The sequence below is a fragment of the Dermacentor silvarum genome, chromosome 4 (assembly GCF_013339745.2).
Source record: "Dermacentor silvarum isolate Dsil-2018 chromosome 4, BIME_Dsil_1.4, whole genome shotgun sequence".
Lineage (NCBI taxonomy): Eukaryota > Metazoa > Arthropoda > Arachnida > Ixodida > Ixodidae > Dermacentor > Dermacentor silvarum.
The window spans coordinates 90,013,929-90,041,538 of record NC_051157.2 but is presented as its reverse complement, the minus strand read 5'-3'; the positions used below and the strand labels follow the sequence as shown (position 1 = coordinate 90,041,538).

The following is a 27,610-nucleotide window of genomic DNA, read 5'->3' as shown; positions in this document are numbered from 1 at the left end:
CAAGATTGAAGAAAATAAAGTTGTATACAAGCAAGAAATTCCGATGGTGTCTGTGCTGCCTTTTTTGTGGCAATGCAAGGCGCTAACAGGGGGCTCCTTTTTCGAGCAAGTTTATTCACACAACTTCCTGAAGAAGGCTGAATCTACAAAAGCAAAGCCGCTGAAAAAGTAACTCTGTATTACTTCTAAGTCTCGGTTGTCCCTAGCTTGCTGATCCTTGTGTTGTATCTAAACATAATAGTAAATAATGTGCGTATGTGCCCTGCAAAAGATATGTGCTCAGGGCAAACAAACACGAATGTGTGCTGCTACCTTCCCTTCACCCTTCTCCCTTTGTCATGTTTGTGAGTATATTTACGAATTTTGAAGTTCACAGGTTGGCAGGTAAGACGAATATCACACGTTTGCATAAGTCACTGTACATGATCATTGTCATTCACACTCATTCTATGTACTTTTTTCTCTTCTCCCTGGCCTCTCCATATAGTCGCAGGCCAGAAACAAAGCACCTCCGGCTGACCTCTCCGCTTTACTCACATAAAAAAATTTCTCAAAGTTACACACCGGGTTTTGTCCAATAAAAAACCAAGCTCGCATTAGTTTCTCTGGACTGTAAGCTCGAACATGCGGTTCAAGCATTCCAGTGTGTGCCAAGCATGTTACGTTTGTTTTGGTTAAGCGATTCCAGTCCTTTTTTTCTTCTTCATATTTTGTGCCATAACATGTTAAATGTACGATTTCTGTGTAGGACAATCATCTCTTATGTTTGTACATCCGAAGAATGGATACGAGAGCAGGGTGAGTGAGTGACATAAGTTTATTTGAAATCCGGCGATTGGAGGCAGCCTGGGGCCGCCTAGACGGCCACTGGGAGCTGTTGCTCCCGCACGGCATCCATGGCTCGCTGGGCGGCCCAAAGTTGGTCTTGGAGTTCTGAGCTGAGCAGCGTGGCCGACCACCGCACCCGTAGATTTTCCGGGGAGACTGCCATTTTTTCTTGATATTTTTTCTTGAGAGCAGGGTCCCCAGCGAATTGTTCAATGTATGTATCCTCCTTCCTTTTATATCATTCTGGATTTTGCTGTGTCTTTTTCATCTTCATCTCTTAGCCACAGATACATTACCATTCAGTAGGGCCAGAATTCCGTCCTACAGAAATTAAAGGAACGGTGAACGTTAGCTGCTGAAGAAAACTACGTCTGACTTTGTTTGATATGTAGTGCATCGCCAGAGAGAGATCGACATACATTAAAAAATTGTACAGTCAACGTCCGAAAAATCGACGATTCCGAAAAAAATGAATGCATACCTTTTACTGCCCCCAAGTGCTCAAATCGCCACAGGCACGTCCAAAATAACTCTGAAGGCCTGCCAGCCCACTATTAGGCGCATCGGTGCTCGTACTGTGACTTGACACGGCGAGTGCATGCGTGTATGGTTAAGGAATACATACTGTGTCCCATGACATGGCCCCCTTCCAATCTTCATATACTTCACCGCAATACATTGCGTATGCTTCACCGCGTTACACTGCTGTATTGCGGCAAAGTTGACTTTTGGGAATCAACATTATGCAATGCTTGACCCATGGTCTCCGAGATTGCGCAGGTTGGCACGTTTTGCGTCCCATTTGCATGGAGAGAGCGTAATCTCAGTTGTGGGCATGGTCGGCTCTTTCTCCGCACCGTGGCGCTCGCAACCGAGGGTTTTTCATGCGTCAGAGAGGCTTTCGGGCTCTCTGGTAGTGTACGAGGGGAAAAAAAGGATACTGGCGCCTATTATCAAATGTTTTTTTTTTTTTCATACACGTACTCCCAGTACATTCACGTTGGTATGTAGAAATTGAATATATCTGAGCTCGTCATGGTGCCGGAAACGCACAATACTTCGCAATTTGCGGGTTATATGTATGTTTATCGTTTTGGTAAGCTTCCACAGTATGTATTCCTTAACCATGACGAGCTCAGATATATTCAATTTCTACATACCAACGTGAATGTACTGGGAGTACGTGTATGAAAAAAAAAACATTTGATAATAGGCGCCAGTATCCTTTTTTGATCTTTGATCGAATCGCCTGCTGGTGCCGGCGCTTGCTTTCGTCTGTGCATTTTCCCGTCATGATAGGGCAAGGTAGGGCAAGGCGAAGCATGATCCGCGCACAGACGCATGCTGAAATCGCTCGTGTACTTAGATTTAGTTCCACGTTAGAGAATCACAGGCGGTTAAAATTAATTCGGAGCCCCCAGTACGGCGCGCTTCATAATTATATCGTGTTCTTCACAGAAACACCCAATAATTTTTTTCCACAATCGCCACAGTAATCGTGCTAAATCACCAACTGTAATGGAGGTCACTTGACCATTCGATTTTGAAACTTTTAATCCTGTATACTGACGGGAACAAGTGCTGCGGATATTGACATGTATCAGCTCACAAGCGAAATCATTCAAAACTATTATACGAGAGTACAGAAATGCTTTGTGCTTTTCTATGTATGTATAGCGTTGACTTTGGCAGTAAACACACAAACCCGACTCACAGAATTAAGCATGTTAGTCCAAAGACAAGTATGCAAGATCCTGTGTCACTGACACGTGCAATTTTTTTGCGCATTAAAGAAAATATTTGTGTTCTGCTATGTACACTAGTCTCAAAGCTGGATGGCGCGAGAAATGTACACAAAGCATGTAATGATGGATTATATAAATATTTACGTATTTATTAGTATATGTATTTGTCGCCAAAGCAAAAATGACCGTAACTAAAACCAATAACGATTAAAATGCTAATTACATCTAACACAAATTCCTGTAGCTTTTGCACGTGTATGCTTAAGGCATGTTTATTTTCTTATATATTTATTTATGAATGCTTTGCATGTCCTTCAGGAAGGCATTGAGTAAATGGAAAATACCGTTACATCTACGTCAAACAAGCGTTATTCATTGGGGCAAAAAGAAGCATTATATAACAAAAGCGGTATTACCCAAAAGAAGGGAAAACTGCGCGAGTTGGTGCTGATTCATATTGCGGCCCGCTATCGTGAAAAACATTATTCGTACTTTGCAGTGGCAGGTAACATCAAACTAAAAACAGGAAGATATATGCGCGGGAAAGTACTTGTAAATATTACACGAACATCAATAAACTTCACAGTAGGCACACAAACGCGAAAATTACCATATCAAGTGCTGAATCACCACAATTCAAAAAAGAGAGAGAAAAAGGAAGAGAAAGAAAACTATACCGGCAACAAATAAACTCTACCATCTACGATAAGCTACCAGTTCAGACAGTGGATGGTGTGTGAAACCACACGTGATTTGTTTAGAAAAATGAATAAACAGAAGGCAGGTACGGCCTACAGATGCCACAGTGTCAATGAATAAGCATATAGAAAGGTACAGGAAGAAATAAAGGTAGGAAAGGCCTATATATACGGCTGAGGCGGCAATTAACATTTTCGAGGCAGAGCTGAAAAATTGCCCGCGATATATCCTCTGAAAATATTCCGCAACATGTGACAAGAAAGGCAATGCGCACGTTGAGTTTTCGTGCGGTGTGTATTCTACGGCCGCTTCCGCGAGATATAGATGATGCTAATGATTTTGATGCGAAAGCGTCAAATGGCCCATTTAGCGAAAAAAGCCGGCCTCTGTAGTCTGTAGCTGCGAAACGGCACCTGAAGTCCCATTGGCTGCGACGCCACGTCACCTTCGCTCTCGCTCTCGGAAGCTGGCGCCTGGTGCCCGAGCAAGAGTCACAGGCTGCTGCTGCTTGCTGGCTCAGGCAACACGTACCGCTTTGGTATATTACTCGCAGCGCAAAACTTTAAGAACCGCTCAGCGGCGTTCAATTGGACATAAATGCTTTCGCATTCACAACACATAAGGGCTTAGATGTCCTCGAATTTTTATTGGCCTCCCCTTTGAAACGGGCTGGTGACAAATAGTCGACTAGCCTACTTGAGTTAATCCAGTATGCTATACATGGTTCTAGCATTTTTGCATACATCTCCTTAATCTATTTTTTTCTGTTGCTCGAAACTTCTCTATCTACCTTGTACCGCTACCTGTGCCTGTAACAGATCCGTCTTTCCTGTTTTATTGTGATAGCAATTATATGGACACTCCAAGCGCATTTCTGCCATCGGCGTCACCGTAGTTGTCGTCTTCGCCGTCGCTGTGAGGTTCCGAATAAAGTCCAACAACGATAAAATGGTCGCCGCGCGCCGTACGCTATGTGTGCGGGTGAAAGTGAACGAGGGTCAGCCGGCAATCGCGGCTCAATGTAGCGCCCGCGAGGGAGGGAGGAAGGCCGAAAGCGCGCGGTCTTCTTTCGCGAGGCGAGGCGAGGCGAAGGAGAGGGGTGCATTCTGCTCCGTCGGCTGCTGCTCCCAGTGCGACCACGCGGGCGCCGTATCTTGAAAGCGATCTGCGATGCGGGCGAAGTGTGCTGCGTGCCTCACCTTCAAAGCGATTTGCGATGGGGACAAAGTGCACGCGCCGAGTGCCGGTAGCTTCGTATGCGCTGTGCTTTCGATGTTTAGTTCGCGTTGAAGCGAAACGAGAGAGAGCGCTAAGGTAAATTCGCTCGCTGCTGCCGCCGCGTCTCCTCACTCCAGCGTTTTGACAGTGAGTTTCCGCGGTCATCGAGCGAGATGTGCTCATGTTTAGCTGTGCACTGCGTGACACTGTGCTTGTTAATTTAGTTAGTAAGCGAATGCTTACAAGTTTATACGGCCGATAAAACTACTATCCATAGTTCTACTAATTTGCCATCGCAATCGATGCTTCGCATTTCAAGCGAAGTGGCGACATTATTTTTTTCAGTCCAGGTATCCAGAACTACCACTTTTGCGAGTTCTTGTAATGCTTCGGCTTCTATTTTGAATGTACTATTTTGCACAGAGGCTTCTCTAACTGTGATATACCTTAAACTAGACTTTTTGAGCATTCAAAAATTTCGTTAAAGTTGGCCTTTAACAGCAATTGCTTGCCGCGGACGATGTGTTCTTGGTTTGTGATTGCATCTTGAATATGTTTTTTACTTGATGTAAAACTTGCTCACTCAAGAAATGAAACCTCCTTTTTTTAATAAAGCGATAGGAAAAATTGCTCGAGTGAGGAATATCAAGCAACAGGAACATGCAGCACATCGAGTGCAGCTGACTTGAAGCAAGAAGGTAGCAAAATGAGCGACAGCAGCAAGCGTAAGCGGAAAAGGACGCGCCCACCATTTTCTCCGAGTACCAGCTCTACATGTTGTTCTCAGAACGGGGGCGGGCCTACGCCATTGCCACTAAACTCTCTGGACCTGTGGAACTCTGCAGGTTTTGACGAATCATGCAAACCTGTCGGCTACTTCTCTAACCAAGACTTTCCCGAGCCAGATTGTTCTTGGAGTGAAACCAATGAGCAGCAGTTCATGAGAGGGGTGTTTCCTGAACTTGCGAAGAAAAACAGCGTGTGGGCCAGGTCGAGAACGGCTTTCACGCAAGACAGCTTCGGCTTTTTTCAGAGCCCACTTGCAGTGCCCACTGAAGCAAGGCCCGATGGGCTTGGTGCTTACTATGAAAGGGCAGCTGTGCAAAAGAAAAGCCTTTGGTCTGCACCAAACATTTCGTGCTCTCAGTGTCCCGAAAATACCAAGGGAGTTTGGCTAACAAAAAACAGCAAGTATAAAGCAGCAAGTGCTTTAAAGTGTGGGAGCGGTTTACAGTTGGAAAGTTCAGACGTTGCAAAGCATTTTGAGGCATCTCAAGTCGAAGCAGTTTTACCGGCGACGGGAGATGCGGCGCCAGTAGGCCGTGAAACTCTGGAAAACCTCGGAGTTGAAAATGAACCTTGTGAATTGCGAAGAAATAATGCACGTACGTCAAAAGCCTCATTAGTGAGTGACTCTCGTCTTGACACCGTAAAACTCAAGAAAACGTTTTGGCACGTTCCCGGGAGATCTTTGAACAAAAACACTCGGCACGACAAAAGTACAGTAGCTCTGTTGAAAGTTGCTAAAGAAAAATCACTTCCTAAAGCACCTTCAACTAGTGCAGAGCTCTTGGAGAGGACGGGTGAGGAGAATATTACATGGATCGAGTCACTCTGGAGGCAAAGGAAGTCCGCACTCATAACTGCTTCAGCACTGAGGTGCAGAAAAGCTCCAAGTCCCAGCCTCAAGGTCTCAAAACCACCTGTGCTTGGAAAGAAAAACGAGGCACCCCTTCAACCACCTAAAGGTGAGGGCCTCTCTTTTTATAAATTTATAATAGTCAGCCATGCTACTGGCGGAAGTGACCTCAGGCAGGAAGTTTTACACTGCACGATATTGGAATAAATGAAGCTTCAGTAGACAGTGAATGCTCTTTTATGATTAAGGTTTCGCCATGCTAATTGTCCGTGGTCAGATCAGCTACAGTGATTGTGGCACTTGACTGGGCCAGCTTCAATTTGAAGGGACGCTAAAAGTAAAATTAAGCTAGGCTGTATATAAGAAAATTATGCTTCTGCAATAGTTAAGTCGCTACCCTTGCCGTAAGTAGGGGTTCGGTAAGCCATAAAAGGCGTAGAAACGAACGATAGGTGGCGACGTCACCCTGGCGTTTATTCACCAGCTTGCCATAACGTCGTGGACTTTGACAGCATCTGGTCGGGTCCATTGATTTGCTTATCGGTGAGGGCCTACAATGCATCCTACTAGAAACAAACCCAGCCGAGGAAGTTTGTAAAACAATTCCTGTGCAATAACGGCTCAAGTACGAGATGCCTAGAAATTTGCAATGTCGCAAGGATGTACTACCAACATGGAGGCTTCGACACAAAATTTACCACGATGAAAGTTGGGCTTTATTTTATCTACCGGTAGTAAACCCTTTCCTGCCAAGTGAATGTAAATATTTTTTAAAGACTAATATACGTGTTTAAGCTACATGTTGAGCCTGGGGCCAACTCGAATTTCTTTGTACGGATGTACGTAAGATTTCGAAATGTTCAGGTCTGTCCTCGGCACTCAAACGCACTCGCATTAGACAACCCATGACCAGCCGCAGTAGCTTAGGGGCTATGGTGTCCCGCTGCATGAGATCGAGATAGTGGGTTCAATCCCAGCCGCGACGGCCGCATTTCAATGGGTGTCAAATGCAAAACTGCTCGTGTACTTTCATTTATGTGCACATTAGAGACCTCCGGGAGGTCAGAATTAATCCGGAGTACCACACTATGACGTGCCACATAATCAGATCGACCTAAAATCCCAGAATTAATTTTTTTATCATTTGAACAACCGCTGAATTGATTTGACTAAAGTATCTTGCGTTTCAGAGAGAAAAATGAATTTTACTATCTTGCTTAAAGCAGAATTTCTATTTAGTGGGTTGTAGTTACATAAATTGCCAAAAATGTGCAAGTTTAGACTACGTCAAGCCCGAAGCTTACAAATATTTCTGTGCAGCCTAGAACATTAATTGCAACACATTTTTATGTATGCTTCTGAATATATCATGCAATGCGGTTCTGTAAACTGCATCGGCGAGAGAATCAAAACAAACAAATGTGATATGAGCTTACAACTTACATGACATTGTTACAATCTCTATAACGGCATCTATATTGTTCGCTTTAGATGTTCAATAGATGTAGGTTACAGACTTGTGATATGAACTTCTTGTTTCACAGTAGCAAGCTTTGTTTCAGTTTCTTAAAGGGACACCAAATAAATAAGTTAGTTCAGCTGTGTTAGTAAGTTACCCTTCTGCAATACCAAAAAAAAAAAAAGAACCCGCACTTATCATGAGAAGATACTCGGTAAGCCAGAAGAGGCGCAAAAAATGAGACTGCATGGTTCCCATATTAGAATGAAATCAAATGAGAAGTTCTCATATTATCTTGCAGTGACGTCATGGTTTATACCAAAATTTCATCTGCATTTATCTGAATGTTACAATGTTACATTACGTGAATAAACTTTATGAACGCTTCCGTTGGTTTGTGGCGCAGGTAATTAATGAGGCCTCTGTAAACAAGAGTGCCTGTTCACAACGTCCATACAGAACAGTCAGCAAATTTTTTAGATAAACTCATCATTTAAGTAATGAAACTATTTCTAGCATTGTTTTGCTTTGACTGTCCTACCTTTAAGTTCATAAGCTTTACAACCTTACTGAAGGTTCATTGCTCCATTCATGGAATCTGTCCAAATGCAGGGCATGAATTTATAGACAGCGATATTTCTCATGCTTGAGCAGTAGTCGGCTCTGCTTTTCTAACGTTAGCTGCTCGTGCCAAGTGCGCTGTACAAGTCGGAGCATAAATGACCTATGCTGCTATTCTCTACGAGGCAAGAAACTGTAAATATGGTTCTTTGCCTGTGCAGCTTGTAGCACAACTTACTTCACGACTACTGTCTTGTTTCAGGTGGTCTTCAACACGAAGCAAAGGATGTCATTGTACAGACTATGTAAGTGGCAGTTTGATCAATATTTTTGTACATAATATAACTGCAATATGCTTGATGTGTCTGATGCATGAATATGATATAAGTAATAAATCCTAATTACTTAATGGCTGCTGCCTTGTTTTAGATGACCTTCAACAGGAAGTCCAGGACGCCATGGTACAGACATGTAAGTAGTGTTTTAGCCACTTTTTCTACATGTATTTGCAGATTGTACACGTTACTCTTTACATTATAACCATTTTTTATGCTTCAGCTCGTGCGATCTCTCTAGCATCTTTTTCCCGATTTTCTTTCATGCAGAGTAGCAAATCATGCTTCCTTATGGTTAACCTTCCTGCCTTTTCCTCTGTTTTTCTCCCTCAACTCTTGAGTGCAGTAATCAAATTTCAAGATTACAAGATAGGTAATTGTAAGCCTTTTATGCAATTGTAAAGCTAGCTTTCCTGCAAGGTTGTTTTCCAAAGTAATGGCGGCTAGTCTGTGTTGCGGTCACTGTATGCAGCTTGCATGTTTTATGAGATATCAAATGTAGACATGGTTCTCGCGATGAAATCACTTGCAGCAGGCAAGCCAATAATGTGTAGTTTGCAGTTCATCTTCATTTGAACAATGAAGCCTGGTGCTGCCGTTAGCTGGACAAACATGCAATGCAGAGAAGCGCACTACTGAATTGGGTAATGGCTATACCGCTATAGTGCATCAGTGCTTATGGCATTCTGCGGCTGAGCACGAGGTCGTGGGTTCGATTTCCAGTCTGTAAGTATACTTCCATACTTGGTGCATGCTTGGGTACTGATGGTAACAAAATTAATTTCACTGTTGCTTGTATAGGCGTATATAAATGATGATGAAATGCAACGCTGCCTGCATTGTTGTTGTTCCATTGCCAACACTTGGCTGACTTACATCTGTCTCTGTACAAAGTAGTGTTTATAACTTCTTGTAAACGAGAGGCACATTCAAGTTTGATGTATGAAAACTCGTGCAATTTGCTGCTAGTTAAAATGTGGAAAAAGCTATTGCATCTTCTCTTGAAGGCAGCTTGCTACCACCTTTGTTCATCGTTCAGTTATTAGATAAAGGACTCCTCATAATTCATCAGAGAATAAAAAGCACGAAATAAACACGGACAAGGAAGGAACAACGTACAAGCGCTGTTTTTTCACCGATAGATTTGTACCAACTGGCTCGCATTCGTATCCTTTTAAGCTCCATAATCCATGCACAGAGTGCGCGAGGTATTTGGGGACGTGGATTTGAATCGCTGTAGATACTGACGTTATCTTTCTATCTGTCCAGGCGTTCAACATCATGTACACCAATCCGTCGGTCATCTATCTAGCACATTTATTTCAGGGTATCAACTTTCAGTTTGACATTTGAGATGCAGCTGTATATTCCCCTTGATCACCACCTTGAATGTCGCGAAATGGTTTGTTTTCTGGTGAGAAAAAAGTTCGTGGCCAATTATCATCTGTGATAAAAGACCATTTTGACAGTGACAAAGACGCTGACAGTGGTCAGACGTCATTCAGACGGTTGAATTTCTTCACACGTGGAGGTCATGATGAGTGAGAACCCTGAAAAGCCCATTATGACTACTGACTATCAGCTTCAGGTTGCAGAATCGAAAATCAAGCTTCCTGTGCATGATTTTGCTAGGCGCCACTCCCAAGTTATGGATTTGCTTGAGTCAGTGCCTGCGACACCCAAGAATGTCTGGTTGCGAACTTCACCCACCACGTCACCCTGAATGAAGCGTCCAAGTCGGAATATGTAAACCTGTACGCCGCTATGTTGTGCGGGCATCGCTGAGAGAAAGACTAACAAATGACCACACAATGATTAAAATTTGCTAAAGCCCGCTATTGTGGAAGCGCTACCTAACGTCAACACGCACTATCTGATCCAAGTGTATCGATATTAGTAAATCTAAATTCAGTCAATAATATAGGCTGAAGATGGTTATATTTAAGTCTTATAAAAAAGCAGCAAAAGAAACACTGAATGATATTACGGCAGAACTCATGCTATGATCACTGTCGATGGTAATGCTAATAGCAATCCAGCAGTTTGTCGACAGATCATATTTCTGAAGTCACGTTTATTTAACCCGTGTAGTGGTAATTATGAGATGTTTGTTGCTTTGGTTTTAGGTGGTGGTGGTGGTGGTGATGTTGATGATGTTGAAGCAGGCACTGCAGTGGCGTAGCCAAGGGGGGGGGTTGGGGGGGTTCAAACCCCCCCCGAAATTTTTTCCGCAACCCCCCCCCCCCCCCCCCTCTTACTTACCCACCCTTTGTTTTCGTCGCTTCGCGCTGACATAATTCATGAAACCGGTGCTACTATCACAATTTAATTCCTGGGCGTTTCCGTTTGGGTTGGTAATTTACAGCGAATCATGTCTGCATATGGAAAAAACTGTCACGGTGTTTGTCAAGGCTTTCACACTCTGTGAAGTTTTGGGCGAGAATGTGGCGGCCGCATTCTGAAGCAACAATGCGCAACAAATGAAGCAACAAATGCGGCAGCCGCATTTTAGATGATGGCGAAAACGGTCGACGCCCGTTTACTTAGATTTAGGTTGCACGTTAAAGACCCCAGGTGGTCGAAATCTCCGGTATACATTTCCGCCGCTTCCCTTCAGGTGCCGGTTAGGCCGCGCTCGCGCAGGATTTTAGGCTACGTTCACACTTGGTCTCAAAGCTGTAGGAAGCGGCAAAATCTTGCAAAAATCCGCCCGCCTAGGCGGCAAAACAGGCACTAAATCAGGCTGTGAGCCAAATCGGTCTCGGGCCGATTTTTTTGCCATGGCGAAGCGGAAACGCGGCGGAAAGTCGTTCTGCTTCACTGGAAGCTACACTATAGCATGTAAACAACCGGTCGTAAAATGGCACCGGGCACCAAAACCATGGCACCAAAAGTGTAGGCTGTAATGCTGATCGACGCGATCAAGAACCAGCTCTTGCTCTACGACAAGAGTGGCACTAAAACGTACTGTCAGCAATACTCGCGATAGTATTCAACGTCGCGCGACCGGAGGTGCGGCAACGAAGCCTTGGCGTGACCCAACTTCTCGCGCTTTTGCAAGGCCAGGCGGACCCACCACCGCCGTTTCCGAGGTGTCCGCGTCTTCCGTTTATTTATTGTCCATTTCTAGAAAACAAGTAGGTAGAAGTATGAAAGCCATTTCTTCTTCCACTTCTATGGCAAACAATAGTTAGACAGATTCCTCGTTGGCGCTCCAAAATTCTCCTCGCACGTGTACGGTATGTTGCAGAAGTCGCGGGGTGCTTTTCTCGTCGCGACGATAGATTGGGAGCGTAGGTCTCACGTAGGACGCGCAGGCTTTGGCGAGCCCCAACACTAGGGCCAGCCCGGGTTTTAGCTGTGGTGTTCCCGTTGCCCCTTTGGTGTCCTGGAGGCGCCGACAATACGAAATGATGAAATGTTATTACAACTTGTGAATACAAGCTATTAAAGAAATATTATCACGACTAGGCACCAACCTGTGACTCAGCGCTACCGCGCCCGTGTGCGGAGAATTACGGAATGCCAACGAGGAATTTACAGAAGGTCACAGATGACACGCAAAGTTGCGTAAAATGATCACTTTTGATGACGGCACAAGGGTCAAAGAATGAACATACCGCTCGAAATAATGCGATAATGAGCGCCACCACGCCGACAAACGTACGCAGGCTAGATGGATCTGGACGAAAACGGCAGCGGCGGCCGCGGCGGTAGCAAAACAAATGTGAACAACTTGGACAGGCGCGGAAAAAATTTTCCGGCCGCTTTGGCCTTTCCGTCCGCTTGCCAAGTGTGAACGTAGGCTTAGTCTGCGCGAGAAACGTCTCTTGTTTGCGATTGCGCCCCTACGGAAGGCTGGCAATTACTGTTGTGTTGTTGAATTCCAAACCAGCAATTACGGAAGGCTGGTAGTTGCTGTTTTGTTGTGGAATCCCAAACCAGCAATGTACACACGAAGGGGTTCTGAATCTGTTGACGTAAAGGCAAATGATGGCTACACGCTCGCACACAGCGGAAGACACGTACAGCGGCCCATGCACTTGCTGCACGAAATGCAAACCTCTCGTATGAGGGAGCAGGGCGACGAAAGCTTCGAGAAAAAAAAAAACGCCTTACGCGTTTTTGCGCGTATTTAAGTTTTCTAGCGCAAAGACGCAGCGAACAAGCTATTGCTATGGGAGCAGGTATAGCCTGGTCACACGTGCATTTTCACGCGCATAGCCGTCCTTGACTTGTGAAACGCACTTCGCCCCGACGAGGACGACGCCATTTACGCTTAACGGAAATTAACAATTAATGATGTCTTCTTCGATCGCACGGGTCGTCTCAATGATGCGTTTTTGAAGACTGGTCCATTCAGTGGCGCGATGAGAGACCGTTGCTCCAAACGCCCACTGTACCTGTCGTACTTACTGTATTTACTGAGCTTACTTTACTTTTTACTTAATTTCTTCACAAGCACACGCACACGCGAGGGGGGGGGGGGGGGGGGTCCATGTCTTTGATATACGTGTATAGAGTCTGCTTACACTAACGCTATTTATTATCGATCACGTGACCTAGAGGAAAGCAGAAGCTTGCCCCCCCCCCCCCCCCCCCCCCCGGTTGGACCGGTGAACCCCCCCCCGAAAAAATTTCTGGCTACGCCCCTGGCAGGCAGGTTTAGCCTAGCATATATAGCCGACAGTTGTTCCGCCTGATCCTTCTATGAATTGAGATCAGGGGTGTGTCACCAGGTGCCTATGAGCCCCGTGTTTTGCAGGAAGGCGATCAGCAGTCGTTGCGCTCTCTTATTGATTGCCGCGGGCCCTCCGGCGCAAACGACGTCTTCAAAGGTACTGTGCGTAAGACCACTGTTTTGCAGGCTGTAGACCATCGCTTTATTTTCTGTCAAACTGCGGACATAGCCAAATGAAATGTTCGATTTCGCCAATGTCACCACCGAAGGCACAGAGCGGGGAAGCGCAACGTCCAGTCTTGAATAACCAAGCCGGGGTTTACGCGAAGTCGGTTCTGATGCGGTAGAACAGCGTCGCTTCTTCGCAAGTAAGTCCATGAATCACACAGGCTTCGTGTGGAGTCTATTGAATCGCCCTAAAGTGAAAGCCAATTGCATATTTAGGGATCTGAAAAATTTTTGGTGCTTTCACTTTTGGGACACATGTCAGCGCTAATCGTGCAAGAGCGTCAGTTTTTTCATTTACTTCAATTTCTACGTGAGATGGTATTCATTGCAATTTTACGTTAAATCCTTTGCTCATTAGGCCGTTAATCAGTGCCAGAGATTACCTTGTAAACTTCTGTCGAGGTAGGTCACTATGTAATCTTTGTAACGCTGACTTTGAGTCCGTCAGCACCGCGACATCTCGTGCAGAAAAAGCGCATAGTTTCCACAAAGCCGCGGTAATTTCGGCGCTTTCTACTGCTGTAGACGAAACGGCACGATCCAGGCGGCCAGACCATGACACATCAAAGGAGGGTATGCAGAATGCCGCTGCACAGCTATCTGTTTGTGTACACACCCACCCGTCTGTGTACACTTGTAGGTAGCTTTGAAACGCTTTGATCAAGTGGTCCAGCACAAAAAACTTTCCTTCGGTCGTTGAAATAGGGCGTTCCGCCCGTAGGTGGGGTACACTGAGGCTGCAGGTATAACGTCCGAAAAAGACCATGGCGGGTCGAGGCGACTCTGTTTAGGCCATTCCAATTGTAAAAAATCTGAAGGTGTTAAGTGCCACTTGGAAATGAGAGCGAGTTCTTGCTCATGGCCGCCGGAGAAGCGCCGTGCCTGTATGCAACATACTCCAAAACCGTCCCACTATGCTATAGCGCTCGCTTGCAAAGGTGGCCCACGAGCATGGAGGCATGACGACGGCGGTATGACGCCGACGCAGTGGCGATGGAATGAGGAAGGAATGATATCGATCGAACGACAAAGCGTATAACGACGACGGCAACGGCATGACGACAATGAGGTGTCGTTATTGAAATTATGACAATGGTATAAATATGACAACGTGACGACGACATGAGCACAATGAGACGACTATATGCCGATGGCCCGACCAAGACGGCATGACCATGACGCAATGACGACGATGGCATGACAACAGCGGCACAATCCCGATTGAATGACGACAGCATGATTACGATAGAATGAAAAACGATAAATGGCGTCGATGGATCGACGAAGGTGGTATGACGATGGCGGCATGACCGCAATCGTATGGCAAAGATGCGGTGACGACGATGGCACGAAAACGGCAGGAGGACAATGGATTAGCGACTAGTGTATGATTACAATGGCGTGATGATGAGTGTTTCACGAAACCTGTATGCAAACCAAGGTGTGCTGCGGCACCAAATGCGCATCTTGCAACCGGGCGCAAGGGGAACTGGCGACGCAATCTCCCACGTGAAAGGAGCAAAGCGGGAAGGCAGCGCGGGAGGGAGGGGGGGGGGCGGCTTCTACTCTGCCAACAAATTCGTTTTTGTACTTTGCGCCGGTACGGGCTGTCGGTGTTGTCGCGCGCACCGTATCTTGCTATACTCGCGGACAACTTTCTGTGGCAATGAAGCGAAAGCTACGGGCGCGTGGCTGATGCATATGTGTTACCACGCCAAATAGTCCGGCAGCGTTTGCAGTGCTTTTGGTTACTCGGAACAGACGCTGAATCGGCGCAGCTCCCACGTGCGACGGTTGTGCGTTTGCTCAGACGCGGAAGGGAAAAGCCGCAAGATACGCAAACTTTTATACTCAGTGGTATGTTCTGTCTTATTTAATTGTTGCTAATAAGATGTTTATGTTTTTTCTTCTCCAGCCTAAACTAACGTGGATTTAAACGCGGGACTCTTTTCAGAAGCGCTCTCTCTTGTGGGCGCTTTGCCTCCGTAGCTTTCCCTTCATTGCCACAGAAAGTTGTCCGCGAGTATAGCGATCTCCACACGGTTCTGACCTTTTTTCATGTTCTTAGCAGCACATTTCTGCTAAGATTGATCTGCATATATTTAACGTGGAATATTTCTTGCAGCATTCATGTGCATGATTGGAAAGAGCATCAACTTGGACAAAACGGAAAAGAAGTACTTGCGTGAAGGTGAGTGATTATTGTTTCACCTAAATAGTGCAGGCATTAGATGATTATGCCTTCATACCTGCCAACTCTACCGAATTGTTCGTAAAGTTTATAAATTTGGGCTCGTTTTACGGTTTTACGAGTGTTGCGTCAAGCTTTTAAAAAAATAATGAATTCCGTTAGCGTAAAAGTTCCGCTCGTCGGTCTCCAACTTTCTGTGGAAGTCTTCTGGTGGTGAAAGGATGCAAGAGAGGTACTTTCTGCGAGCGAGTTTATGAAGGCAAGCTACTGAAGCAGGTGAAATGAGCAGTAGTTAAGTCATTGAAAATATAACTGATCTAAATACAATGTATAGCTTGCCAGTTTCTGCCGTTCCTCGTTTGCTGCAGCTTGTATGCTCGGGGAAAGCTTTAAAGAAATGTATGATATGCTCGTCTTTCGCTTCCACCCCCCCCCCTCCCTTTTCGGTATCGCGTCCATGAATTTTACGAATAATAATGTTCACGGGTTGGCAGGTATGCTTTTAACTAGGGGTGTGAAAGTAGTAATTTCTTACAATAGTATTTTGGAGGTTGGGAGCAAGAACAGGCGCTCTCTGTGATGTGCAGTACAAAAGTACAGTTGAGTGATTATTTCGGCCTATATGGGACCACCAAAATTGATCGCATTATCTGACAGGTTGAATTGAAAGGGGATTGAAAGGGGATTGATAGGGGATTGAAAGGCGATTGAAAGGCGATTGAAACACTTCAAGACACTGATGCCTTATTTGGCAGCTATTCGCCCAGAGTTAACGTGCCCGCAGTCAAGTTTCGCACGTTCAAAGCAGAACACAATGGACTTTCCAATTTTACAGGTACGCTATGTTTTAATGAGAAAAATATAGCATGCCTCCAATTTTGGCAATCAGAAAAAACGGTGAAACCAGTTCAGTTCGCCTTCATGGAATGAAAATTGATTTACACTTAATGTCCATCGCTCTTAGATTGCTCTTTATCGCTGTGGGCCAAAGCATGTCATCCCTGTCCATTCCGTTCGATATTGTGAATGCGATGGGGGGCAGTCCGCTTTGCTAATTTTCTAACCATTTTGCCAGCGTCAAAACACATGATACAGCTCTGTTTCCACTAGCTTAGCACGCAAAATAACTTCTCTGTGAATGAACCTTCGCAGTGGAAGTCTTATACTGTACGATAATTTCTCATTGTGAACGGCCATATTTTGAGCAAGGCTTGTTTCGTTTACCCCCACGGCCTTTCATGTAAGTACATTTCTCACCAAATAGATGAATTATACAGCACAGAATGTTGACCGACCATGTAGTGCTCGTAAGCACACCTCTTTTCTGCGTAATCAAATAATAAACCACTGCATAAAGCCTGTGCATCTATTGTCAGCTCATAGGTATCTCTAAAGCAAACAAACCTCTTAATGAAATGTCACGTGATATTCAATGGCCTTTTCGATTTATACTATTCGGGCAACCCTAATCTTGGCCAATCCCCCATAATCGGTATGTGCAACTGTTACACAAGGGAGGAAGCCTTAAATTTACTTAGATGTGTGGCGTACTTCACTCTGCTTACACCTCTTATCACCATTCTCACCCCGACAAGCGTCGTGCATTACCTCTGTCCTCGTCGCATAACTTCGTAGACGTCTCGCACAGAGCATCTGCCTCATATGGTTTCGCATTTCAGCATAGCTTATGAACGGTGTAGTAGTGTGCAAATATAACGATTGCATAGGATTACACATTGCCAGAGGTGTGCGAATATTCTAAATTTTCAAATAACAAATCGTATATTGCCCTATACAATTAGGTCATGAAATCAAATATTCAATATTTGAAAATACCAATATTTTCTATACTTTATGGATACTTTACGCCATCGACTGTACACAATAAAACATGAAATTTTAGCAAAAATTGCTAATTTTTGTCTCATCCACAGTGGACGTAACGTACTAGAGCACGCTGCGTCGCTCAGCCAGCCAGACTTTTGGCTCGCAAAAAAATGTTGTTTATACACAAAATTCGGCAGTGGCTCTTTGGCTCTTATTATAGATGCAGCACCTGTGTCCTTTCATTGGATTAAATCAGAATACGTTTGATAGCAGCATACTTTATGCAATAGTGGCACCATCTGCGGCAACAATCCAAACTAGAGAAAAAGTGTTTTTGTTTTTTGCTGTCATCACTGCAGGTAACAGGTATGTCTTGTCACGACAGTGTACACAGATAATTCATCTACAGGGTTACCTTTATATTCCGATAATGCATGATCGCAAGTTCTCCTAAGAGCCGTTAGTTTGCGAACATTCTGCTTCATCATCATCATCAGCCTATATTTATGTCCACTGCAGTATGAAAGCCTCTCCCTAATGCTCCCTAGTTGTTCCTAATGCTCCCTTTATGCCTTTCAAGGGGCCCTGAATCATCCCTCGGGCTTGGTGAAATAGCATAGTCCGAGGGTAGCACACGCTGCTGTGAACATTTCAGCCGAGTTTTGCTGTCGTTCGCGATGCATGGAGCTTGCAAGCGGAGCATGAAGTCACCTTTCTCTGAAGCGCTCTCGTTTTAACAGCAGCCATGATCCTCACTCTTTGCTGGGTGCTTTATTTCGTAATAAAGCAGATTCCCATACGCGGCTGCTATTGGTCGCTGTGGTCGCTCCACCGCGGTCGCCGCGGGGTGCCGCCACGAGTCCACTGGCTAAGCGAACTGCGACTCGGTGAGGACAACCGCGTTTGGCTTACGTTCAGCGTGATGTAGGCACCAAAATCGGAAGTCGTGGCGTCTATATATGTTAACATCTAAAATGAAATTTGAACTGCGCGCCACGGTGGCATTTCGAAGGTAAAGCGTTGTGGCCCCGACCCACTCCGTTGTAGCCTTCGCAGTGCAAGGCATTGAAGAAGGAAGGGCAGCACAGCGGAGGCCGTGTTTGATTGCCAATAACTCTGCTTCTGCTGAACGCATTGAAGTACTTTTTGTGGCAAAGTGATTCTCAAATATCCTATTTTTACTTCAAATGTATTTCTCCACTTCGGTAAAAAGTGGTTCAGGGCCCCTTTAATAAACCATGCTTTATATGTGAAGTGCAATGACAAAACTTTTTGTTGTGAGTACCCAGGATGTTCAAATTAGTTGACATTAATGGTGAGAAGGCTGTACATTATTTTCAAACTATTTAAAAATATTCGATGCGCTTCTGGCAATATTTCATATTCGGTCTTGAATACTGCTATTCGCACACCACTACACAATGCATGTAGGATGAAGATAAAGATGATCGTGTGCATCACAATTGATTACATACCATTTAATTAGCTGTTTCACAAAAGTATTGCTTTACATTGATTCTAACATTTGCATCGCTTGGCGAGAACATGTCTTCGACACATCCACTATGCCCAGCACGGCCAGGGTAGACATGCACCTATAGTGGTCTTGGGGGTCACTGTTTACGTCATGCTCCTGTGCTCTGACTAGTCAAGTTTGAATTATCCGGTGAGGGCCAATTTCAGGATCAAAATAAATCTTGGCCTGCAGATATGTGTGGGCGCCGGCCGAGACCTTCGTTCCAAGTCGAATTAACGGAAGTATACTGTGTTTGGAAGATATGCTCACGACTGTGTGTTTACGTGTCATACTGCGCATGTTCATTAAACGGGCAATGGAACTGTCATCTGACCATTCCCTGTTTATCATTGTAACTGAGAGTAGAGGGCCATTTGCATAACTTTTGTGCGTGTATGGCTACACACATACTGAGTGCACATTTTAACTAGAGATTTGATTTGAAACCACTGCCTCCAGGCCCCTCGCATCGACAGCGACTGCCATTTTGGCATGGACTGTGTTGTGTCGGAAATGCTGGGCCACTGCTGTTCCTTCACTCGCAGAGTGAAAAGCAGCAGCAGACCGCCGAGATGCACATTTAAAAACGTAACGACAGGTCGTGGCCATGACGCATTTCCGGCTTTTACAATCGCTTCCGGTGCTTGCAGAACACAAAAGCACAGCCTTTAGGATCGGGTTCCGTTAATCCTGAGGGAGCTGTTTCTGAAGGTCTATTGCATTGTGTCGCCGCTCAGTGCTGCCAGACTGCTCTACAGTTCAGCTGTGATATGAAAGGATTGAAATACATATTTTCTACCGCACTGACCGCGCTTTAATTTTGCCAGCTTGCTGTGGGACATGTACAGTTTATCATGCGATGCATAATTCAACCTCGGAAATATGATGTCGTGGCCGGTTGAAGAAATGTTGAAGGCTGTTCAGCACCCATTTAGGAGATCTCTCTGCGTCGTCTCAAGTGACATCATACGGTTTCTGAGAAATTAAGTGTTTGTACCTGCATAAAAAAGTCTTTGGACTTCTTTTGTCCTGGCAGTGGTTGGGCAGGGCACTTAGGTCAAGGCCGTGGTTGTCACCTTCAAGAAAGTGCGGTAGCTTCTTAGCTTCTATGCAAAGCCTTACAAGTGTTTTCTGTCCCATTAGCTAAACAGTGTCCCCTACTAGTATGCAACTTTTGTTTTCATTGAGCAACTGTAGCATGTATACTCCTGCCACTTCTGCCCAGCTGTTTCAGTGACACTTCCTGCTGGTCAACTGGCAAATAAGATATCTCTTTGGGTTTGTTACGTGAGCGTCCGCCTTATTTTGTGCAGCTGTTCACACCAAGGAAGAGGAAGTGCAGTTCGTGGACATGTCACTGAAGCAAGCCTGCTGCAATGGCGCTATTACCTTTGACCACTATTTTTCTGCCGATACGACTACCCTCGGTGTTATGAGACTAGACTCACGTTGTGAAAAGGCAATGTCTGCTAACAATGAACATGACATGGTCAGTACTAGCCTCATGGTCAGTACTAATCTTGCCCTTTCTTTCCTTTTTTCTTGCTAGCATTACTGACGAGCTGTAATTTTCTTGGTTGGCCCCTACGTTCTTGGTTAAATATTCGCTTTTCTTGCTATAATACTTATAATCATCTTTTGCATCTTAAGAAATGGGAAACGAAAACCTGTCTAATGACAAGTAAATTTCGCAGCCAGGAAGGCATTCGCACTGAGCAATGTTGACCGAGTTATGAGATGCTCAATGCAGGGTGTGGTTGATATCATTGCCCAGTACAATACTTACCAGCACTTAAAAGAAGACTCTCTGTGTTCTGTCTAGATGCAGTGATCTTTTGTTGCTCCTCCTCATGTCTCCTACACTCATTTCAATATTCAAGTGAAGTTCACTTCCAGATGCTTGTTTAAATTGTAAGCTGTTCAGGAGTGGTAAAGTTGCACCAAAAGGCTACATTTGCGACTTGCTGTACCAAGCTGCGCCAAAATCGCAAAAAAAAATGCTTTGAAATGCGCCCGAGCTGCTATAAAACACTGAGCGCAACCACCAAGGATTCGAGTTCAGGTGGCAGCTTGGTAAATATTTTGGGTTTTGTCAACTTCATCTTCAAGATGTCGAGTGTCTGAATTCGTTTAGTCTCGCGCCATTACAGCCTGAGTACCGGTGCCTTCATGTGTGATATCCTGCCACCATATTAGCGCACCCGCGAAACCATGTTTGTGTTTTGTTGAGGACCTACGAGTTCCATATCTTCACTTCTTATCCCGTGGAGAGGCCAGTGCTCGTATGATGCGTACGATCATTCATGCCAGGAGGGCTGTTAGACCAAATGAGCTCTCCTTGGTCAGTGCACGCGGTGTCGGGAGTGTCGGCACACTAAGTGTGCGGCAAGCGAGGGAACAATTCTCAGCGTTCACAGGCACCGGCGCGCCACGCTTCTAGTTTCGGAGGCCACGCCCAGACTTCTCGGCAGTGCCACTAGATGGCGCAACATGTCCAGAAAGAAGCGCGGGAGTAGCGCGGCTGCCTATGACGCGTTTGTCAGCGTTCGCAAGCACTGGCTCGCCATGCATTTCGGAGGCCATGTGCAGGTTTTCACAGCGGTGGTGCTAACAACAGTAGGTGCTACTGTTGTTAGAGACACGTAAGATGAGGCCGGCTGCGGTACACACCTCATACATACCTCGTTTCGATGGTCGCAATATGTTTGGTTGCTATATTGATTCAATTCTAACGAATTACCGTCGGCAGCCATCGTGAGGTGCGTAGTGCCGCAACAATTTTTCTACTCGAAATATTGCTCCAAAAGCTGTTGCAGCTGTCCCACCCCTGACTATGACCAAAGCTATGCAGAGGCGTGTTATGGCACGCTTCCTGTGTGAACTCTGCCTTTCCAACTGCTTTATTAGGCAGTCTTTGATGTTATGCATTGTTTTCAGTTTCTTTACGCTGTTGATACCGGAGTGAACATAACTACATTAGGAGGTACTTGGATGCTCCTCCCAAAAGGATCCGGATTCTACATCAGCAGAGGTTTGGTAGCAAAAATTATTCAGTAGTAGTACTTTCTTTGTTAGCACTTTTGATTCATACAGGTCTTGTCATAAGTGCATGCTTTTTCATTTCTTTCGGGGAATTCAATTATGATTTCCCGCTATACCCGTTATTGCCTCTTCATGGGCACCTGAACAGAATATATTACTACCGTGTTCACAATTTCATTACATCATACGAACACAGATAAGATTTGGAACGAGTAGTTTACATGCGTAACAAACTATTTGAATGTTTGTTTTTAGAGTTCCTTTAAGGGTATGGCAAGGCATGCCGGACAATTCACCGCGAGACTAGTGAGGTTTGTCTTCGTTCATTAAAGGGGGGGGGGGGGGGAGTCTATAACAGCCCTTTATCGTGTTGATGAGGCAGTCAAACTAGCAGTGAGATGAAAAAAAGTCGCAGTTTCGCCCAAGGGGAAACATTGATTGCGATAGGAAATCAGTAGACAGCTATACGAAGTAAGAATAGTAGTTTTATCCACCGTATAAACGTGTAAACATTCGCTTACTAACTAAATTACCAAGCATCGTATCACGCGCGTAGTAGGAAACATGAACATATCTCGCTCGCTGACCGTGGAAACGCGATGTCTAAACGCTGAAGTGAGGAAGCGCGGAAGTAGCAGCGATCGAATTGACCTTCGGGATACCTCTCGCTTCGACGCGGACTAAACGGCGAACACACAGTGCATCGCGGACTCTGTCACCGTCGCAAATCGCTTTCAAGATAGGCCCCGGGTGGCTGCTGCACATGCACAAGCCGCCAGAATGGAACCCCACTCCCTCCCCTCCCCTACTGGCACAGGCTGGGGTAATTTGGTTTACTTTCTTCTTTTTAACCCCACCATATTATATGTCCCTCCCCTCCCCCCGGCGCCTCCCACGCGATGGAAGATGGCGCGCTTCCTCCCCGCTTTCCTCCCTTGCGGGCGCGAGATTGAGCCGCCATCGTCGGCTCACCCTCGCACGCTTTCACTGGCACACACAGCATACGGCGCGCGGCGACGATGTTATCGCCCTTAGACTTTATGCGAAACATCACGGCGACGGCAAAAATGCGCCTGGAGCGTCCATGTAAATGTTATTGCAATCATAAAAAAGTCGGTTTCGCCTGAAAGGTGAAGTATCCATTGCGATTGCAAATTAGCAGAGAGCCATATGAAGTAAGTATAGTACTTTTATCGGCCGTATCGACTTGTAAGCATTCGCTTGCTAACTAAATTACCACGCATAGTGTCGGAGTGCACAGCAAACATGAACACATCACACTCGATGACCGCGTACGCTCGCTGTCAGAACGCTGGCGTGACAAAACGCGGCAGCAGCAGCGAGCTAAGTGACCTTCGTGCTGTTGTCTATCGCTTCAACGCAAACGGAGCGCCGAGTACACACAGCATGCACTAACCTACAAGCCGCCGGCGCACCTAGACTGTGCCCCCAACGCAGATCGTTCTCAAAATACGGCCGCGCGACTGCGCGCCGCCGCCACATAACGCAGTTGCAGCCAGAGCAAATCTCTGCCCCTCCCCCCCAAGGTGCCTTGCGCGCGGCGAAAGGCTGCGCACTTTGCAGGATTGATCAACGCTCGTCGGCTCTCCTCGCGCGCTTTCACTCACACGTAGAGCGTAGCGCGCGCGGCGACTGCGTTATCGCCCTTGGACTTTATACGGAACCTCACGGCGACGATGACGGCGACGGCAGAAATTCGCCTAGAATGTCCATATAATTGCTATTGCAATAAATAGTTGAGCGATGCTGGTAGCAGTGCACTGTCTGTAATCTGTAGCTGCTAAATGTTGTGCAGATCTCCCTGAATGTTTTTGTCATACAGCATTCAGCTGCAGTACATCCGCAGAGCCTCTGGCTTACTTTATGTCATCGTGATCCTGGGACTTGTGGCTTTCATGCTGTCAGAGTTTTAAATCTTTAGACTGGTGTTGACTTTCGTGTCATTAAGCTAGGGATCAACAAGGAGCTGCGCAATACCACAGCCTGTGCGCCAAAGGTAGGACAGCCAGCTCAACTCCGGCGGGTGCTTAGTTCGATACCCACCCACTGACACTGACCGGTTTATAATACGGGCATAAGCAACACCCTGCCAGACGCCGGGATTTCTAAGGGTGCGTTGCTTGGTACGGGGTCGTACAGATCGCTATGCTTGCTGTGCCAAAACCAAGGTGCTTAAGGTGATAATTGGGAACACAGTGCCCACACAGAGAACAAAAATTATTAGAGTAGACAGTGAATAGAATATGATGCAAATACTAAAACAGTGCAGACCACTTGTATTCAATATGACAGGTATTGCCTACTATATTGTATAATGAAGGCACATTAACTCAGCCTGGATTTAATATGGAGTTCTAATGATTGTATTTTTCTGCTTTTCCGCCATAATTTCAAGTGTACTGCACTGCTTTTTCTTGGGGGGGGGGGGGGGCAGTTGGTTTGCGTTATTCGAATCAAGCTCTGAAATGCCTAATAACATCCGGTATGTCAGTCTCTTGCTATTTAATCTCCTCTGTTTATATATATATATATATATATATATATATATATATATATATATATATATATATACAAGAATCTGCTTACTTAATAATAATGGTGTACTAAGAAACTTTTTTTTTACTGCTTAACATGGTGAAAGAAGTCTTTCTTCCCCCTTCTTTACAGGCTTACCATTTACGCTGAAAAATCTCGGTGAGACAATGGTCAAGATTCTTTATGTACTCGCCGAGCCGTCCAAGGATGATCCAGTGGCGTGATGTTTTATTGACATGTTATATAAATATTGTAAACATTGTTTTTATTTCATTTATGTACTTACAAAAATGTGTGAACTATTTTCTTTTATTTGTATAGTTTTACACTCGAACAATGACATGTGGACAACTTTGTATTTGAAGACATTTTTTTTATATTTCAAAGTTCTCAATCCTGATTTTTAGTTTTGACAACCCTGTATATGTAAAGGCATGCTTTGTGCAGCATTTAGAAGTGTGCGAATATTCGAAACTTTTCAATCACAAATTTTATATTGCAGTACTTGATCTGGTGTTCGAATCCAATAGTCACTATATTCGTAATTACCAATGTCTTTTCAATCTATTTCTCAAACACTTCAAATCGCCAACTATCCGATAAATTTAACCCAACGACCATGGTAGACATAAACATGAGAAGTTGTGTAGTGGATCACGCTATATGTCACTCAGGTAGCCATACTTTTCTGGCTAAACGGCTATCATTCACACTCGCCAATAAGTCCCGAGTATGCGAAGAAAGTCGATTGATCTTAATGCTCCGTTTGTGCATTTAATAAAAAAAAACGCTTCATAACTGGCATTGTCATGACAGGACGTTGCAAACGTTGTGAATATTTTCGGACGTGAAGATCAATGATGAGAACGACTGTTCATGCATTATATCGAAAATTACTGAAAAAGTATGTTGTATTCGATAGCTTCAATTTCATTCTGGCAATATTTGATTCATAATTGATTCTGCCTCAGAAATTGCTATTCGCACACACCTAGCAGCACTGACTTGAGTCCAAAGTGCATCAATATTTAACTTGCGTGCTTTGTACATAATTTCCGCTGCACTATTTGCGTCATGTTGAATGTATCACTTGCCAAAATGTTCTAAGGATGCATTCATCATACCATATGTCATTGTACATATACTGTAACTGTTTCTCTGAATAAAAAATATTTATTGTGATAAATTCTCTTTACAGGAATTCTCTCTGATGATTCTCTTTACAGGAAGCATAACCTATAATTTGCGTTGTACTTTAACTGTTTCGTTACCGCGCCTATGGCAATCGATCAATTTGATGGACAGTTTTTCTACGTGTTGTTAAACATTTTCGTTGGAATTCTTCTACAAGCAACATCATGCACCGTCTGAAATGACGACTGAACTTTAACTTTGTTAGATTGGACAATTTTTGGCAGACTGGGGAGTCTGGAAGAATAAAACTTCGACTGGACGTATCGTCGAAACTAGCCTCCAGTGCTCCTAGCACTTCAATAAAAATACGCAAAATTTGCCTTTTAGTCGACTCAGCACCGTAATTTTTCACTGACAGCAGCAATGAAGATACCGAAGTTTCTCTCGGGATTGTCAATTTTCCTATTCGACATATACGCTGTTTTAACGATTTCTCAATGGTGTACGCTCATGAGTGCGTGTTATTTTGAGAATTCTGCTCAACTAATATCAAGTGAAGCTTTATTTTACTCACCATCGGGATTTCTTTTATCCATCAGCGCTTCGACAGCGTGTGTACAAATTATTACAAGTTTAATGAAGAAATGAGAATGACATCCTGGGCTGAGCGATCATCATCACGAGGAGAAGGCACGAGATCGGCGTTCGAACAACACCATCTTGTTCTCCCTGCGTGCTGTTCCGAGCTACCGCCGGTTTGTTGGACTCGCTCAATAAACCTTTTTACATTTGGTGGATCGTGCTGGGTACGCACATCGCTGGCACCCTGGAACTCCAATCCCGCACTTTGCACTCGACCATGCCAGCTGACGCTGCCCAACCGCCGCCACCTTTCCCGGCCGCCGTTTGCCCCAGCCCGGTTCGCCAGTGAGACCCCCCGGTATTTTCGGGTGCGGCAGACCAGGACGTCGAGGACTGGCTGTCGTCCTACAAAAAAGTTAGTGGACCCAACAAGTGGGAGGACGCTGCTAAGTTGAGTACCGCGAAATTTTACTTGGCTGGCGTGGATCAGCTGTGGTATACGAACCACGAATCTGAATTTGAGAACTGGTCCGCATTCAGGGAGGCAATATCTGCCGTTTTCGGTCGCCCTGCCGTGCGGAAGTTACGCGCCGAACAACGGCTGCGAACACGGGCACAGGAACCAAATGAAACTTTTACCGCTTGTATTGAGGAAATAATCGATCTCTGCAGGCGCGTCGATGCCTCAATGAGCGAAAGTGCCAATATACAGCATATTATGAAGGGTGTCGACGAAGATGTCTTTCTAATGCTTCTTGCGAAGTCTCATGGCACTGTGTCTGAAGTGGTAACCCTGTGCCACAACTATGACGAATTGAGAAGGCAGCGTGCTCTCACCCGACGTTCATCTCAGACGTACAACCAACCACTCGCTGCACTGGACGTTATGCCTGACCAGCCATGCTTTCTCGCACAAATGAGACTTTGTGCGTGAGGAGGTGGCCCGTAAGTTGTCTCTCCTGCCGTTTGCTCAACGTCAGGAGCTCCCACAGCAGCAGCAACTGCAGCAACCAATCCCGTTGGCTCCCGTGCTTCGACACGTCATTCAGGAACAGATTTCTGAGGCCACGCCGGTGCCCATTCAGCAGCACCCTGTCTCCGCGCCTCTTAGTTACGCTGAGGCAGTAAAGCGGCAGCAGCTACAACAGCGCTCGCCGTTGCATGGTGTGTCGTATGCTGCAGCCCCGACTCAGCCGTCCGTGACATGGGCTGCTCCCATCACTGCAAATCCCTGGCGAACGCGCTACAACCGGCCGATCTGTTTTGCATGCGGTGGCCCTGGTCATATCGCCCGACATTGCCGTCGTCGCGCCCCAGGATACTGAGACGCCCGTTCACTGAACTACATGGATCGTCCCCACACTCGTTA

General features: G+C 45.4%; 2 protein-coding genes across 2 annotated transcripts; both read left to right on the top strand.

Moving 5' to 3' along the window:
- Positions 1-1,018: 1,018 nt before the first annotated feature.
- LOC125944984 (uncharacterized) lies at positions 1,019-8,458 on the top strand. Its single transcript, XM_049666488.1, has 3 exons — positions 1,019-1,042; positions 5,106-6,238; positions 8,412-8,458. Exons 2-3 carry the CDS (start codon positions 5,197-5,199, stop codon positions 8,456-8,458), a joined length of 1,089 nt encoding a protein of 362 aa, XP_049522445.1. The 5' UTR covers positions 1,019-1,042; positions 5,106-5,196.
- Positions 8,459-8,584: 126 nt separating this feature from the next.
- Positions 8,585-25,305, top strand: LOC119448195 (uncharacterized). Its single transcript, XM_049665838.1, has 5 exons — positions 8,585-8,620; positions 15,519-15,584; positions 20,241-20,416; positions 21,865-21,958; positions 24,658-25,305. Exons 1-5 carry the CDS (start codon positions 8,608-8,610, stop codon positions 24,747-24,749), a joined length of 441 nt encoding a protein of 146 aa, XP_049521795.1. The 5' UTR covers positions 8,585-8,607; the 3' UTR covers positions 24,750-25,305.
- The last annotated feature ends 2,305 nt before the right edge of the window (positions 25,306-27,610 follow it).